Genomic DNA, 18,316 nt, shown 5'->3' with positions numbered 1-18,316 from the left:
AGAGAGAATCAGATCTGATGTACTTTCAGTATTCTCTAGCTCCAATTGCGCAATGACTCTGCGTATGCAAAATCTAAAACTAGTATTCATTTGTTAGTGTTATGTGCATGTACTGAAGAAGCAATATTCGGGTTTTACCTAAATTACATCTCTATCGTCATGTTAATCTCTCGTCAGTACAATTGAAGTTTGCAAGAATATATTGGAGGTAAATAAGACTTCAAATGGCCGTTGGTCAAGAAAAATTGGTGCTTGCTTGTGCATATGAAAGAAGTATGAGGAGAAAAATTGTTAAATCCAATCGAAATCTTGTTCGCTCTAAAAAGGTCGCCTACACACCTCAAGACGTCCACACCCAAATGAAAGGTAAATGTGTACTGCACCTTGTAAGTATTTAAATAACCCATTACAGCACAATCTCCACAACTCAACAAGATACTGTTACTGACGATAGTTTGTCAAGCTGTAGAATGGTGAATAGTCTAACATTTTACCGAAGAAATCCAACCACGTAGCCAATGTCGAAAGCTCATTGCAATTCGCTGCCTCTTTTGATGCATTGAGAGAATACTAAACAACTACAAGGGAAAACAAAAATAAACAGGATAAATAGTAGATGACCAGCTATTTTTTTCCGCATCTTTTTCTTGTTCACCGGGAAGTAACATTTTACAAGGCAGCAATACAATTACACAAAGCAACCACCTCTATATGAATTACGACAGCGATCTTCAGGATTATATATCTCAGCAATCATATGTGACGGACGACTCAAGTCCTTTTCTACCGTAGACAAAAATGATACACCCTAAACGAGGAAAAAATTATGTAGGATTAACAAGGAACAGAATACAATAAATACCCAGCACTACCCACTCGGAACTGGCCCTTAACCAGGAATAAAATACAATAAAAACCCACCCGGAACTGGCTCTGCATCATGATAAAATCCTTCTACCTGCTTGTGGCTCAATGTACAAAGGGCAAGTATTGGAAACTCCGAACTGCTCTGCATCACGATGAATAGACCATGCGCCTGCAACCTCCAATCTCAAAATCTGATTCTCTGGAAGCATCTTTTCTGTGGGAAGAATCCCCAAGTTGCCTCAAGCCTTGAACTTTTCAAGAGGATAAGTATCTCCATGGAACTCTCTGAATGGTGTCGTGCTATGTACATATCACTGGAAATCCTAATGTTAGCATGAGCCTGGAAGTATAGCAAAATAATCGAACTATAATCTAAATCCAAGCAAGAGAACCTTGATCATTGGCAACTTGAGGACGTCCTCTAGTTGGTGTAGGTGGTCTGTTAGCATTTAGCTCCTATCCCAACAATTGGAAGACTGATTACACACACATCAAAGCAGAGAATATGCAGGTCGAAGAAGATCTGGAAATAACAAACCTGCATCCAAGTGTCCTCTATATGCCGCTCAGGTGATGTTTCAGGAGATGTTGCTGGCGGCAGCGGGTGAATAAGTTTTGGAACCACAACAAGATCTCTACCCAATACCAAGATAGCACCAGCATTATTAGCAGTACCTGTAGAAAGGGAAAAAAAGAACACAAATATTTTGCATAAAGATAAATCATATATATAAAGTAGAAAACCTCCAAACATCCAAAATTTGTAACATCATACCACAGTAATTAGTGGCTGAGAAAAGTGTAATTAAATGTCCCTGAGCAAATCGTTCAAAGCCATCCATCACACATTCATGCGCTCGGACTATCAGTTGAAGATCATTGTTGTTGCAGAATTCCATCACACGATCAGGCTGCACGTATAACAAGGGCTTACATTAGTGTGACAGGAAATGATAGAGAAAATACATCACACCAAACATCCCAGAGACAGGATAGCAGTGATATCTCATATTCAAGCACCACATTAACTTAAGTACCAAAACTCCAGTTCAGCAAACAGATAAGTGACTTCAAGGACTTATGAGTTCAATTGTCTTGAACGAAAAGAGCTTGGACATAGAAATTAAAAGCGTCCAAGTTACAAAGATGGAAGGGGCTGCAATTGCACAAAACAAACTCAAGAAAATGACAGCCCATAGAACGTCAAAGTGGAAAAAGAGGGCAGATGGAGCAATCTTAACTTTATGTTTGAAATATCATATCTTTCTGCACTGGGCCCTTTTAAGTAACTCCAGTTAACTGATAAGAATGTTGCAGCTTCCCAAAAATAAGAGACAATAGGTGGAAGAAAACAAAAAATTCCACTACCCCGAAACAAGATATCAAGAGAAAATTAACTCCCTGAAATTGATACGGAATGAAAATTACTCACCCCAAAAGTGACCAACCCTGGACCTCTTGCATTTGGTCTTAATCCTTCAACGCTATCATTTTCTGTTGGGTCAGACCTAGAAACACATACTGATGTGAGAAAATATGAGTATTTAAAGTCAATGAAGGAAGCATAAGAGAAGACAGAGACTAACCACAATAAATCCATAAGAACAATTGAGCCAGCATCCATAGTGATAGGACGCTGGATATTTTCTATTTGTTCAACATGATTAATTGACCTTCCAATACCACCATGCATACAGATTATCTTTTTCTCGATTAATGCTGCCAGAGGAAGCCAGTTGAACAATCTATTAAATCGATGCCATGCCCAAATTCCATCTCGCTCACCCTGTTGCATAAATGGACATCAGTATCTGGCTTGGACAGCAAGCACAAGCTTCACCTAGTAAATCATAACTTACCATCCGTTCGATGCACTCAATTCGAAAGCCGAAAAGCGCATTAATATCTGCAGCTTCATGGTTCCCACGAATTAGATGTACATTGAGGGGATACTCAACCTAAAGCATCAATTTATGATCATCAAAATCACAGAGTAACTAAGAAGTTGAAAGCATACAAACATCCAGATATAAGAGTACCTCTAAAGCAAGAAGAATTAGACACAAGAGGTACCTTTAAAGCAAGAAGAAGAGTTATGGTTTCCAAACTGTGCTGGCCCCTGTCAACATAATCTCCTAAGAAGAGGTAGTCAATATACCTGGTATTCACTTACCAAAATTAGTATCAAACTAGAAGAACAAATCTTGACACATCAAACTGATCCAAGTGATAGATCAATCCAAAAAATGGTACAAGTCTGCAGGAGTCAGAATGACATGAGAGACAGCAAATAGACACCAAGAGAATATTGTGACAGCCTCACCTGAGACCAAGTAAAGCATCGCTGAGAAAATAAGTTTTGATGTATAAAGGCTACATAATCTGCTACATGGGATATTTGGTTATGCTACATAACTTTTACCAAGAGGTTTATTGGTCTCATCTTTTCCAATTAACAGGATTTTACAATCAAATGGTTCCATAGCACAAAAGCATAGTATATGGCGGAGAAACACAGCCAAGATGAGGGATACAATTATTATTCCTAATTTGAGCAATTGGGCATAATTCAGACCTTGTAAACAATATGAATTAAAACAGGTTTTCAGATGGGTCGGATAATGGATTTGGGCAAATGAACCCGGTGTTTTAAAATGTGTATTGGCCCTCCGCTTGATGGGTCCGGGTCCCTTAACGGCTGAGTGGTATTTGTGTTCAAATGTGTAACGGTAGGGCTATACACAGTCGAATACTCAAATGGAGGGTAGATATGAAAAACTCTCAAAATCAGAGGGGTAAATATGACCGTTTTCCATATAATCAATATCAGAATTCTAATAGCCGTACCGAGACACCAGACAGTTAAAAACAAAAAGCAAACTGCAACCCCCGCAATTTTCAATCAAAATATCCATTCAAAACAAAAAGAGGGTAAATCGAAAAAATACTGCAACCCAAGGAATTTATGCTGTCAAAGGGCTTGGACAGAAAATAAAACAGGTAGAAGCAAGATAGAGTCAATGCACTTACGATATATCCCCAGCAGTCGATGGGGAACCATACTCATCGAAAAGACGCATAAGATCCCCAAATTGCCCATGCAAGTCACCAAATATCTTAATAGGAGCCCTAAGCTGTAAAACACTAGGTTCACTCGCAAATATCCTTTCGGCACTGTCACAAAGATCAGCCATCTCATTGCAGTCCAAGAAAAATTGCCGCCGAACAGGCGGCTTCCAGCCACGAGGCTTCAAAAGATGGGCAATCACCTGAAATAGTAAGGAAAAGAAATGATATACCTAACAAAATGCAGTAATTCATCTTCATACGAAAATAACCGCTTAAGTTATAAAGATGATGGCAGTTACATTTAGTACAGAACAGGTAAGTCTCTGCTTGAGATTCAGAATGGTTATGGACTAGTTACCCTGATTGAATCAATGCAGTCCAATTGTATTCGCAACCCCACCTCTTGTCCCCCCCCCCCCCCCCCCAAAAAAAAAAAACCCCTCTGAACTCACCCTACAAGGCCACAAGACACAAACAAGGAAACAAAAATATTATTCTCCCTCTCTTTCTTCCCTTCAAAGTACTGTTACACACATTTTTTTATTTTTTTTTTTGATTTGCACCGGGTGTCCGAGTCTCTAAGAGCCCCGATTAATCCCGGGGGTGCACAGGCCCTCGGCAAGGAGTTTCCTGCAAGTGCACCACAGTTAATTCAGGTTTTACCCAGTCCGATGGCCCTCAGAAATTGTTTGCACCCAGTGGATTTCGAACTTGAGACCTTGAAAGGGAGCAAACCCCAAGGCTCAAGTCTATTGCCACCAGGCCAACCCCTGAGGGTTTACTGTTACACACTTTTACTCTCCAGTTCTTCATTCAACTTCTTAGAGACCTAGAGTTCTACTCACTTCTATGGTTGGAACCAAATTCCCTAGATGAAGCAACAAAAGTTTCAATTTGCTGCTTCTAAAAATTCCTTTTGGATTTTTCTTCTTTCCTCACTTCATGATTAATCGAACCTGGATGAATTCTGGATCTAATAGTTGCGCCCATTCTAACCTGTTCTGAAAGGGTCAGCTCATGCTGAAGGAAGCATCCTCACTTAGAGATCAGCAAATCTTTTTCTTTCCAGCCCAAATGGAACATTAAATAGGAATTTAGATGCAACCAAGGTCATTGCAAACCTAGGGTTAGGTTGTTGGCTGGGAGATCTAATGAAAAAATGAAACCTTCAATCAATGAAAAGAGCTGACAATACGATTAGTGATGGTGAGTGGTCTCACATTCTATGAAAAGCATATCGTTAAAGACCTAGCTAACCTAGCATATTTTTGCCCGATCCTTCTATCATTAAGTCTGGAAGGTACCAATTCTGATGTGTTCCAATTCTTTTGAAGGTTTGCGTTTGACGGTCTTGAAAGATGAAAGAAAAGTAACTGTGGTATCTTCAAGACACTCCTCTCCTTTTTTCCGCTCTCCGACTCAAAGATAAGACGCGTACAATATGATCTATCATATTTTCAAAATCCAAACCTACTAGACACTAAAGTAATTGTTAACTTGAGACGGGGAATTGGTAGGACACTACTTTTCACTAGAGGCAAAATACAGTTAAATTCTTTAAGAAGAAATTAAAATCATTGGACTAAGTTATGTTGCTCGGACTCTCCGAAAATATCGCCGGCTGCGTGTCGGATTCTCCAAAAGCAGTGTATTTTTGGAGAATCCGACACGGGTGGGGCAGTATTTTGGAGAGTCCGCGCGACATAGGGAGTAAGACATGAGCAGTCTGACATTAGTTTCAGATTTTGCTTTAAAGAACCACACAAACCCTTCCACCATATGCATTTTCATTTTTAACTCTGACCTCTACTTGGTAGCTGCATTTCTCCAGGGGAAAAAAACTAATAAATAAATGATAAAACAGCCATTCCTCCAAATTTGTGCATTACGACAGTCACCTCTTCCTCCTGGCTATGCTGTGTGTGTGTGTGTTGTTTTGGGGGGGGGGGGGGGGGGGGTGTTTACTTTTGTGCTACCAAATGGGCCATTTCGATATTTAGCTGTTAGTTGTTACACATGGTCCTTCAGACAACTACACCCAAAGAAAAAGAGGCAAGAGCCAAATATACTGGATCTGAACAACGCAGCAACTTATGTAGAAAAATTTATGCACTAACTGCAAGCAGTTTACCCTTTTTACTTGCATGAATAACACATCAGACGAATAATGGTAAGCCACATTGTGACATGTAATCAGGCTATGCGTCTAGAGACAAATCAATTTACCTTTTTGGGAACACTGTTGATGGACATTTGACGATCCAATAGTTTTCTTGCTGCTGTTGCATTTTCTGGGGTTCCATAACTGACTCGCCTGCCTTCATTTTCGAACTGATCAATCGAAAGCTGTCGTACCATGCCACCAAGAGCTCCACCAGTCTCTGCAGCTACAACCACCTTCAATGCATTAAGGCACATCATTAGTCAACCTTATGAGCACCAAAACTAACATAGCATTAAGGATTTGAACACTGACAGCACGGTGATGTAGCCGGACTCCAGCTGGGACAGAATCGGGCTTGATCAAAGAAGGCGCCTGTTTTCCACTTGGCGTTGCCTCTGCTCCACGATCCCTGTCTGGAAGTTCAACTTCTCCATTACCTTGTTGTCGAGCTTTTGCAGCTGCTAGGGTGGCAGTAATAGCCTCAGCTTCTGCGGCAGAAGCCTCCACTAGATATTCAACACCTTTGATGAGTCTCCTGCAAAACAAACCACAAGATAGATCTTTAGAAACATTCATACAATTAACATAAAACAGATAGCAGATGCTGTTGTTCCTATGCAACTGCAAACTCACCGAGATCCTTGAAGCGTCGCATTTTCAGTGCTTATATCAGAATACATATCACCATTTATAGGGGGTGCAACAGGAGTTCCCAGTACAACTGAGCCATCATTAACTACCTCAGGGTCTGTTTGCCTTGTTCTTTCATCACCAAACCCATACCTTCCTGCTATCCTCCCAGCAGCTGCATGTGAAGCTGCACTAGTTGTTTCAGCAGCGGCCAAGTCTTCAGCGACAAGCAAGTCGTCTAGCAATACCCCTGCGACAAAACACAGCAGCACTAAACTTGTTGCAGAAACCAGGAAGTGGTCTGAATAACTTCTCCAAGGCATTTTCATTACACTTTTTTTTTTCTTACAGTTGGAAACGTGCAACAGATATATTTGAGGTTAAGTATGATTTTCACATCTGACAGCAGTGGCGAAGCCATGAATTTTCTCAAGGGTGTTCAAACTTGAAATAAATAAAAAAAATTCCGACAAAGGGCGTTCAATATATGTTATGTAGCTCTAAAACCTAATATTTTATCTATATACGCAATGTAAATTTCCGACAAAGGGTGGTCAATTGACCACCCTAACCAAAGTGTGGCTTCGTCCCTTCTGACAGAGTAACATGGTGACTCAAACCCACAACTGTAAATGTTGGAAGTGGAGGGTGCTTTCCACTTGAGCAACCTCTCTTTTTTTTATGATCGAAAAATCCATTTTGAGCCGACCCTCTAGGCCAACTGCAGCCTTTGAGACTCGGGGATGATGGGCATGCCCCTCTAACCTTCTCCACTTAAATACCGGAGTTAGTTTGCTTGGCGCAAGGCTCGAACCTATGACCTAAGACACAAGTCCCTCAACCTTTGCCAATCGAGCTACCCTCTCTTGTCTGGCCTCAGTGCAGTTATTAAATTGTTTTGAACGGAGACAGTTGTTCATCTACGTGCAAACATGACTTATCAGTATGAGTTGCACCACATCATTACAGCTAAAGTGGACCAGTTCTAAAACTCTTGAATGAAATCCTTTTACACCCGACTGGAAATATGCCCTCTATTAATAACTCAGTAGCCAAAAGGCCAAGAAAGGTATAATAATAATACAGTACTTAAAAAGTGACAATGTGAGTTTATTTTTCAGTCATATCTAATTACTGAGTCAGATAATTTGTTATGCACCAGTGGAAGGATAAGCGTTACACTGATGAAAGACACAGGAACCAGCATGAGTGTGCGTCATGAAAACCATTATTCTAACAGGCTATATGCACACTAAAGAACGGGATTTAGCTATGAATGCCTAAACCATAGCACATCCTGAACCAGCCCTGGAGCCGAAGAAAGAAGATACTTTTAGTTACTTTACAATTTCTTTTTTCACAGTTCTGGCCAGCTAGTTACTTTACTATTCCAAGAAAAAGTAAGAATGATTGTCATCTGAAATCAAACTTGAAAGCAAATATAAGAACATCTTATAGTCTTACCACCACGCAGACCACCATAAATAAATATCAAGTCACCAACAGCAGCAGCCGCGTGTCTACAACGTCTGGTCAATTCAACTGCAGCATCTCCCCCAGCTGCGTCTGCACTGTATCTGCCAGTTCTAGGACTAGTGACAACAGACTTCGTGTCACACCACACTCCTGCGGCAGTATCAAGAACTGCCAAAAGGGGGTAAAGAACCATGATAGTGAGGGATAAACATAACAGTGTAAAAAGTGTTATCTCCACTATGTATCGACCAAAAGCAAAAAATACCTGCTATACTAGATGAATCCTCCACCATGCGTCCACCACCAAGTGCCCCTCCAGATACATGGAGCCGAGCATTAACAAAAACCTATAATATCAGAATCTAATTGATAATACCGTATCCATGTGAAAGTATGCAGTTAATAAAAGGAATGAAACAAACACGTACAGCAGCATGTTGATATCTAGAGGATGGTGACACACCAGGAGCAATGGCCCATTCCCAGCGCCCATCTCTATGCTTGGCAAGTCCATATGCGCTGGCCAGTGGCTGTGGATGAACAAAGCAGTGGGAAAAGTAAGTACAAGTACAATCAACCAATGAGCGCAAGAGCATACGAGGAAGTAACAATTTAAAAGCTCAGGGCCCCATCCAATTAACAATTATACCAAAAGAAGATGAAAGAGCAAACAAAAAACAGAACTCTTGAGTCCATCACTTACGTTACATGGATCTTCAAATCTGTTTTGATGAACCCATGTCAAACAGGTGTAGTATAGGTGTGGATACTTTTGGCTCTAAAGAATACACTAAGAATACCAAATACCAAACACTGCACTGGACACTTACGCAACCCCATATACGTACTCATATAGTCGGTACAAAAATTCTGCCCTGCATCATTGCACTATAATCCCCATAACCTTTTAAATATCCAACTAAACCAATCACATGGTGGAAGTTGAAAACACAGTTTCCTGAAGTACCATCAAACCATGCTGCATATACTTCCTTAACCACAAGCCCCAGACATCCATTGTTCATTAATCTCAAATCACTAATCCGCTCCACCACTCAAATTGTTATTGCTATGTTTAAGTGGATGAAGCTCAACACAGCATCATCGTTCACTGACAGTTTCTTGGGCACAGAAATCCGGAAAAGATAGTTGCTAAGTCTGTTATTTTTAAGTGAGTTAGCGAAAGAGTACAAAAACAATAGTTGGAAGCATCTAAAAGATGATATGTTAACAAGATATCACATCAAATTACAATGCTCAACGCAAACTTCAGAAAATACAAATCATGGAAATCTCTCTTTTCACTCTTATGTCCTTAATTTATAGCGAAAAAAAGGCTTTGTAATATTAAGCTTAAGTTAGAGGAAATGTCTTTAGAAATGTAGTTTGAGGCGGCAAACGTCATAACCTACTGAAAAACAAATAATACAAAAGGTCAAAATGATATTAGATTTCGATCATAAGTTAGTTGGCAAAGCATCTAGGGACTAAGGTAGGACTTTACACTCCACTAGTTACTAGCACACTTCCCCTTATTTTATGGACCACATAACCCTCTTTTTGGTCCTCTCTCCCCTTTCTTAACTAGCTTTGCACTCATATGCCTTTTATAAACCAGAAAGAGACAACAAAAGTACTTACAACCAATAAAACAGAATGCTCTAGATGAAAATCAGCTTTCTCTTAAATAAACAAATCCACCAATGGATATTTCTAAAGTATGAGAAGAAGTCACATCATTTTTTTGGCGATGAACTTTTCCCCAAATGTAAGGCTAGGTTCTACCACGCATAAGTCAAAGCGGCAAAGTAGAGGGGCTGCAGACTAATAGGGTATCACCAAGCAGAAGGTTGCAGGGATCATGGAGGATTGTGTAAGGTACCAGAGAAGGGAAGGGGGAGGGGAATGCTGGCACTGGGAAAACGGTTTCTCAGCAGAGATTGGGCAGATGGGTAGATCAGGGAGAGCAAGGTGGCAACGCAATGGAGTACAACCAAGGTAGGGATCAAGAAGGCTAGAGATTAAAGAGATCTGCAGAGTGCAATCATGAGAAGTGAGGCACAGCTAGAAAGGTGAGAGGACATGACAAAAAAGTGAGGTAATAAGAAACGCACCGTTCTCCATAGAAATAATAAAGGAGTATATTTAACAAAAAGGGAAAGATAAAGAGCTCCGCCCAAGTTTATCCATTAAAGCGATCAACCACTAAGTAGGTACATGAAATGGGAAAAGTGAAGCACCTCCAAACAGATGGGCTAATCAATTTGGGGCAGAGAAACAGAGGATGTTCACATAAAATGGTTACAGACATAATTAGGTAAACAAAGGTGTCCTTGTCTAAGCATTTTTTTCAAATTCGACTCTCAATGTAACAAATCATTAGAAAAGAAGTTTGCATGCACTTGGCCGATGAGGTAGTTTATCTCACATATGAGGCTGCAGAAAAGAGAAGTAAATGAATAAAAGACTCCCTCCTCTAGCAGTAAAACTTTATAGAAGAGGTGATTCACATAATAAATAAGAGAATGATTCTATGTGAGGAAATGGAAATAGAAGAGGAGTCAGAGAAGGAGAGAGAAGGAGATAGGGCTGAGACAAAGAGAGCATCATCTGTTCTAGAAAGAGAACAATCTTTCTAGCGAGATATCCTTCTAACTTCTAAGTGCAAGTAAAAATGCTAATGATAAAAACCAAGGGAACAAGTAAATCAGTATAAATTCCATCATTTTTTCTTATTGCATCAGAAAGCATGCTTCACTCACCACACTATTGGCATCCCTCCCTCCACAAAGCAGAAGAAGACCATCAGATCGCGCACTTGCAGTTGCGTACCTAGCCAAGCAACAAGAGCAGATTAGGATTTCATTACTTTACTGGACACTTGGACCAGCTTAGATTCACAAGAATTTATCTTCAGTTGGACATCACCAGAGGAAATTAATGAGAATACACAAAGAAACTTCAGAAATTAATGAAGATGGAAATGTGTAAAATGCACTCTGACAGCTTCAGTTCCACAAACAGTACAGTCTAAAAAGACTTTGCTCAACAAAATGTAGAAGTTCTGAAAAAATAAGAGACCAACATATGCTCAAACTGTCACAACTGTTCGTCAAATAACCATCTTCAGATAAGAAAAGAATGTACGTTCCACTGCTTGAGTCTTTGTATGTCATGTTTATGTTTCAAAATTGGTGTGTCCGGGCCATCGAGCATGCACCTAAACTAATCAACCAGACAACCTGCAATATAAGCACACGTAACGAAAACCTGCCAATAATGACTACAGGAGATGGCTCTCAGTAAGTGTAGTAGCGGATTTTGAACCTGGAATGACCATATTGTTATCCTAATTCCTATGCCTCAACCAAACTCCCTAGAAGACAAGTCAAGGTATATCTTCTTTGTTTTATTGAATTCTTTAGTTTCTTCTAGGTCAGCCAAAAACTTATAAGAAACATCACCACAAGGATTAACTTGTTTTCTTAATATCGAGAACTCGTACCTTTACTTCACTATTAAAACCTCAGAAAAGGAGCTCCGCTCATCATTTATGAAAACAGAGTAGGTGCAAGAAAATATGCTATTCTAGAGAGATGGCAACTCCATCAGTCGCAACTGAAACTGACTTGAAACCAAGAACATGCCAGCGAGGTGCATAATTGAGCCACTCAACCATCAAATAGTAGCAATAGTTTGTGGAATTTCAAGTTTTAGTTTCCTAAAATCATATCAGGGCAACATTTCCATCATATCTACCTCTTCAAAATAAGGACTTATCCACGGCAATGCTGTTACCAATAATTCAGCAAATTTCTCTTTTTTGAAGTCAATGCCGTATATATATATATATATATATATATATATATATATATATATATATATATATATATATATATATATATATATATATCTTTACTGAAATAGTATATACAGTATGGTTTCTAAACAAGGCTTAAGCACAATAACAACCACCACCACTTCCGAAAACATCATATTTTTTTTTAGTGTGATTTATGAAGTCAACAATTTATTGATTTTTCCTGCACAACAACAACAAACCTAATATAATCCCACAAGTGGGGGTTGGGGAGGGTAGTGTGTACGCTGACCTTATCCCCACCAGGTGAAGGTAGAGAAGTTGTTTCCGATACATCATCGGCTCAATAAAAGGTGAAAAAGGAAGAGAAAGGAAGAAGAAGAAGAAAAAAGAAAAAAGAAAAAAGAGGAGAAGGAAGAAGAAGAAGAAAAAGAAGAAGTAGCACCAAACAGTAACAACACGAAAATAAGATAACTGAAGCGCACGAGATCACAGGACGTAATAGGGATCTAAGAATATGAAAATACAAGAGTACTACTAATACTACTAGTAAAGATAGGGGAAACTCTCCGACTACCTATCTATCCTAATTCTCGACCTCCACATCCTCCTATCAAGGGTCATGTCCTCAGCTTACTGAAGCAGCGCCATGTTCTGCCTAATCACCTCTCCCAGTACTTCTGAGGCCTACATCTACCTCTTTTCATACCTGCCATGACCAACCTCTCACACCTCCTAACAAGAGCATCTGTACTTCTCCTCATCACATGCCCGAACCACCACAGCCTCGACTCCCGCATCTTGCCCTCCACGGGGGCCACTCCAAGTCAGTTGCTACTGTGCAATGAAGAAACGAATGTCTCACACTCTAAGATTCCTCTTGGCACATAAAACATCTGTTCACTGTCGGAATGCTTCTTATACTGAGGTTGTCTTGGGTAAGGCAGGCTTCATACAGGCTTGTCCGGATAAAACCACCAATTACTTTTATAGGGAGTTTGGTTCTCCATATAAGCTTCCATGGCCATTTGTCAATCAGCTCTTTATTGGAGCACAGATTGTCATATCCTCTTTTGACAGTATAGGTTCTATCTTTAGAATCTCCCCATTCCAGCTTGTCCTTCGCCTGAGGGTTGACCTTAAAATTTGATAATTTTAAAAGCAATCTCAGCACGTCAGTTAGTTCCAGTCTTGGATATCTCTTCTGAACTGCAGTGCCCATGAGTTATCTTGCCAATAGTGCCCAATAGTGGAATCCTTGTTGCTGGCCAATAGAAATAGACTTGGGTGTTCGTCTTTCAGGGTCTCTGACCCTAACCATCTATCTTTCCAAAAAGAAATATGAGTTCCATTCCCAAGCTTGAGTGATGGCTTGAGTTGAAAGTCACCCCATAACTTTGAAATGTGTTTCCATGGCCAGAACCATGTGGCAGTCTACTCTGTCTAGTACAGCAGTTGTTTGCCACCCCATATTTTGCTTATATTACAACTTTCCACAGCTCAGGGTTCTCCATGTTGTACCGCCAGTGCCATTTCATTAACAAGCTCTTGTTGTGTAAAGTGAGATCTTTTATTCCTAGCCCTCCATGCACTTTGGGGAGAATAACTCTTGGCCATTTAACCAAATAGAATTTGTGAGTTTCACTATTTCCTTCCCATAGAAAATCTCTCCTTAATTGATCAAGTCTCCTCTGGACCTTAGCTGGGATTGGAAACAGGGACAAGAAATAGATCACAACCCTATCATGCTGGAGAGTGGGGATTGGGACTCTAACCCATCCTACTTTAAATTTGAAAACATGTGGCTGAATACAGAAGGTTTCCCGGAAAAGATCAAGATATGGTGGCAAAGTTATGATGTTAATGGCACTCCCGACTTTATTTTGGTGCAAAAATTGAAGCTCCTGAAGAAAGACCTTACTATCTGGAATAGAGAAGAATTTGGCAACATTGCAGTGAAAAGGGGAAGAGCATTAGAGGAGCTTTCTCTTTTGCAACAACAAACGGAAGGAAGAGCTCAATCCCAAGAAGAAAAAAGCCAATATTATGAAACTCCAAGTGGAAATTCAGGCTAAAGCAGAAGAAGTATCTTGGAGACAAAAATCTCGATGCTTGTGGCTCAAAAAAGGGGATAAAAACACCAAATTCTTTCAGAAGATGGCCAGGCCAATTCCAACAGAAGAACTAATTGTATTGATAGACTCAAAGTTGGGGATGACATCATTGAAGATAAAGATGTAATCAGGGGTGAGATTTTAGAATTTTATTAACAACTCTGCACTGAGAATGAAAGCTGGAGACCTACTACAAGACTGGAAGATATAGCAACATTAAATGGGGAAGAGAAAGTATGGATGGAAAGGCCATTTGAAGAGGCAGAGGTTTTGGCTGTACTTAAGAATTGTGCACCTGATAAAGCTCCAGATCCGGACGGATACACTATGGCATTTTATCAGAAAACATGGGAGGTGATCAAGGATGATATCATGGGAGCCCTTCAACACTTTCACCAGAATGGCAACCTTGTTAGATCATGCAATGCCACTTTTATAGCACTAATCCCGAAAGAAATGAGCCACTGAGCTAAGAGATTACAGGTCAATCAGTTCGATGGTAGTGTTTACAAAATTGCCTCCAAACTCTTAGCAGAAAGGTTAAAAGGGGTGATAGGAAAATTGGTGTCTAGTCATCAAAATGCTTTTATAAAAAATAGGCAGATCACAGATACAGCTCTTATAGCTAATGAGATATTGGATTGGAAGATGAAGTCTGGGCAGCCTGGTCTACTTTTCAAACTTGACATAGAAAAGGCATTTGATCAGCTTAATTGGACTTATTTGATAAATGCACTAAGAAGGATGGGATTTGGTGAATGTTGGATTAGATGTATCAGATTTTGTATCACTACAGTGAAGTATTCAATCCTGATCAATGGTGGACCAGTTGGATTCTTTTCTCCCCCAAAAAGGCGTCAGACAAGGAGATCCTCTATCTCCTTTCTTATTCATCCTTGCTATGGAAGGGCTTAGCAAAATGTTAGATAAAGCAAATCAGCTTCACTGGCTAGAGGGTTTCAAGGTGGGAAGTGCAGATGGTAACTCTGTTACAGTCTCCCATCTGCTCTATGCAGATGATACTTTGATTTTTTGTGGAGCTGAAAAATCATAGGTCTTTTACCTCAATCTCACACTTATGATCTTTGAAGCTATCTCAGGCCTACACATGAACATGTTGAAGAGCATCATCTATCCAATCAATTCAGTTCCAAACTTGGAAGAGCTTGCCGAAGTAATGTGTTGTAAGGTGGGCTCTTTCCCTACAACATATCTGGGTCTTCCTCTGGGAGCTAGAAACAAAGCTCTAGGTATCTGGAATGGAGTAATTGAAAACTTTGAAAAAATGTTGGCTTCTTGGAAAATGCAATATCTTTCTCTGGGTGGTAGAATTACACTCATCAATAGTGTGTTGGATCCCTTGTCAAGTATTCTTCTAAGGAATAAATCATAACCAAACAGTCACTGAAGACTGCCACTGTTTACCACATGCTACTTCTTCGATTGATATGTACAAACAAATCTTCAGGTTCTTCACCATGTAATAAAAAACATAAAGTTCAAAAAAGCAAATTGAATACAGTCAAAAGTAACAAGAGAATATGAAAGTCATGTACAATGAGGAACTAAAATACACATCTTCAAGAAAGAGATCATGAAATTTACATGCAAGGAGGTGGACCTTCACCCTCAGGTTCTAATTTGCGCCATTCATATGGCTTGGCAGCTGTGTCCAAAGCCCAAACATCCGCTAGAGGCCGTTTTCCTGAAAAACAATGGATCAACTTTTTATTTCTTAAACTTTATAAAATTAAAAAATGGGGAGGGCCTTTTCACGGGACTGACCATCATTTCCACCAATAGCCATGAGATATCTTTGCCCTACCAAAGCCATGACGTGGCCATAACGTGGCCCTGGACCAGGTCCTTGGACCACAACCCTGAAAAGATCAGAATTGTTTCAGTAGTTGATCAGCACTTCCAGATTTCACACTTCACCAGCATACACCACGTTCATTGAAACTAAGTCATTACTTGAACTGCTAAATGCTAACCTGTGCCATCGTGGGCGTTGTTGTGTAAGGTCCAGAACATGAAGATCCTCAGCTGACAAACCAGCTGGACCAATTCCACCCTGGGATGGATAATATAGAGCATCTTAATTAGCTGAAGTAGATGATCATGCACGACTTAGACAAAATACTACTCCTATAAGTTTAAACCAACCTGAATAACAACCATGGTTCCAACAGCCGTAGCAACATGAGCAGCCCTTGGCGTGGGTGGCTCTCCTATAGGAGTCATCCTGTGATCATTAAGAAGCAGAGACATATTTTATCCATTCTCAGTAAACCACAAAATAGAAAGTAGCTTATCAGTGACACCAATAGCCACTTACCTAGACCATTTATTTGTCAAAACATCATAGCAGTGCACATCAGCTGTAGCACCTGCTAAACCTGCAATTAAGATCTCTTCTATCAATTGATTATTCTACAAAAATTAAATTCTGTTTCTTTTTTTATGCATAAACATTGTATTCAGAGGTTTTCTGAGACCAGTAAAAATCACTTCACTCGTTGCATTTAGTCTACACAACTGGAAAGTATACCATATCCTAATCAAGTCCAAAAATTGCCCAGAAAAAAGGGTAAAAGTTGGATAATTAGGAGATTTCAAGGAAACATACGAATTCCTGCACTTCCAGCAGAAGAAGGAGTCCCCGAAGCAGCAGAATTCCCTTCAAGCGCAGTTGCACCACCAAAGAGAATAAGCCTGGGACCAATGTAATTGGGGCTACCCTCCTCTCCAACCGCCGGTACAGCCGTTAAGGTATGCCCACACCTCGGCCCTGGACCATCCTCCTTCTTCTCTAGAACAGCGTGCACCACCGAGTACGTCGGAGCACACCTCGGCCCCGTCACCGGAGTACTGCCCTGCTGCTGCTGAGAAGTTGCCGGATGCTGCTGATCCTGAGGAGTCTCCGGCGGAGATCCTCCAGCCGATGACTGGCCGTTTAGCTGCTCCGACGACGCGCCGTTATTCTGATCGTGATCGGATTCCGATGACATCGCTGAATCCACGTCCATATCCCCCACCTCCAAACCCTAGATTCTTAAGCTTATCGGAGCTCCAATTCTCAACCATGCGCATTTCGGATCAACATTTCCAATCCAATTCAAACCCTAAATGTCGAAAATCACATTTTCAAATCCTCTGATTCAAACACATCCAAATTTTACGAGAAAATTACAGACCAAAAGAGAGAAAATTCTACGTAGGTTTTTCTTCTCTCTCTTCTACTTCTAAAGAAGCTTTAAGGCGGGCGACGAATACCAATCCGAACAGTTTCTCTCTCTAAAACTCTCTCTTCTTTGTCCAATCCTCGATCACTCGTCCTCTCTCTCTCTCTCTCCCCGCAAATATTTAAATGTGTGTATAGGCGCACATTTAGATATATCTTTCTGTATCTATAGATTCATACGTATTTTTCTGCACATAAAGTATCTCTGTCTCTCACATCTGTCTAATGGCTATGATGAAATCTGACTACAGTGGACTTTAGTTTTACCTCTCAGGGTACAAGTCCTGAAGCGAGATTTACACTGTTTTTATGCAGATCGTACAAGATTACAGCATGTCGTACAGCAGCTTTAACGGTGATAACCGGTTCCGATTTCAACGGGAGGGGTTCCCTCGTTAATTGGGTGAAAAAGAAGGATTTAATGAGACGCGCAGGACCGGCGCGTGTGGAGATGATTGAAAGTGATTCAACCTGACAAATGCATATGGGATGAGAGCTGGCTTTGGCTAAAGATAATATTCATGATTGGTTAAGAGTCATTATTAAATTATTAAGTTTTATTTTCTTATTATTACTAGCTTAAGAGTACGTGCAATACACGTGCACTTAATGGCAATCAATAAAATAGGTGTACAAGAAGAACATGCAAATCAAGTTATGGAATGCTAAATTTTAAAATGTCTACTAAGTTAATACTTTTCAATAAGTAACTTTTTATAGGGAGTGTTCGCAACAAATTTTCGTAATACGAAAAATAAACTGCAACAAAAATAATATGAAGAAAAAAAGTAATTTTATTGATAAATATCCGTGAGTACAATTCTATGTATCACTTGATTCTCCTCTCTAGAATTCTCCGTGATTCGAGGGCTTGAGAAGCGTCTTTCTCGAATGTAGGATGATGCAGACCTCCTTGTGATGTATTTAATCGC

The 18,316-nt window shown here is 40.1% G+C and overlaps 1 protein-coding gene across 2 annotated transcripts; it reads right to left on the bottom strand.

The window, feature by feature from the left end:
• Positions 1-597: 597 nt before the first annotated feature.
• Positions 598-17,869, bottom strand: LOC109215024 (serine/threonine-protein phosphatase BSL3). Of its 2 annotated transcripts, XM_019379024.1 has the most exons (22): positions 16,770-17,869; positions 16,479-16,539; positions 16,307-16,385; positions 16,135-16,214; positions 15,926-16,020; positions 15,746-15,845; positions 10,969-11,038; positions 8,635-8,736; positions 8,472-8,553; positions 8,195-8,374; positions 6,734-6,980; positions 6,413-6,635; positions 6,163-6,333; positions 3,898-4,136; positions 2,941-3,025; positions 2,727-2,825; positions 2,454-2,653; positions 2,300-2,375; positions 1,643-1,778; positions 1,406-1,542; positions 1,260-1,323; positions 598-1,181 (listed from the first exon to the last, which is right to left on the bottom strand). In XM_019379024.1, the coding sequence occupies exons 1-22, from the start codon at positions 17,167-17,169 to the stop codon at positions 1,168-1,170; spliced, it is 2,940 nt and encodes a 979-aa protein (XP_019234569.1). In that variant the 5' UTR covers positions 17,170-17,869; the 3' UTR covers positions 598-1,167. The 2 variants fall into 2 exon arrangements, with proteins under 2 accessions (XP_019234569.1, XP_019234568.1); XM_019379023.1 differs by lacking the exon at positions 598-1,181 and having other exon boundaries at positions 1,197-1,323.
• Between the last annotated feature and the right edge of the window lie 447 nt (positions 17,870-18,316).

Source organism: Nicotiana attenuata, unplaced genomic scaffold (assembly GCF_001879085.1).
Source record: "Nicotiana attenuata strain UT unplaced genomic scaffold, NIATTr2, whole genome shotgun sequence".
NCBI classification, from domain to species: Eukaryota; Viridiplantae; Streptophyta; class Magnoliopsida; order Solanales; family Solanaceae; genus Nicotiana; species Nicotiana attenuata.
This window is presented reverse-complemented; position numbering and strand designations above follow the sequence as displayed.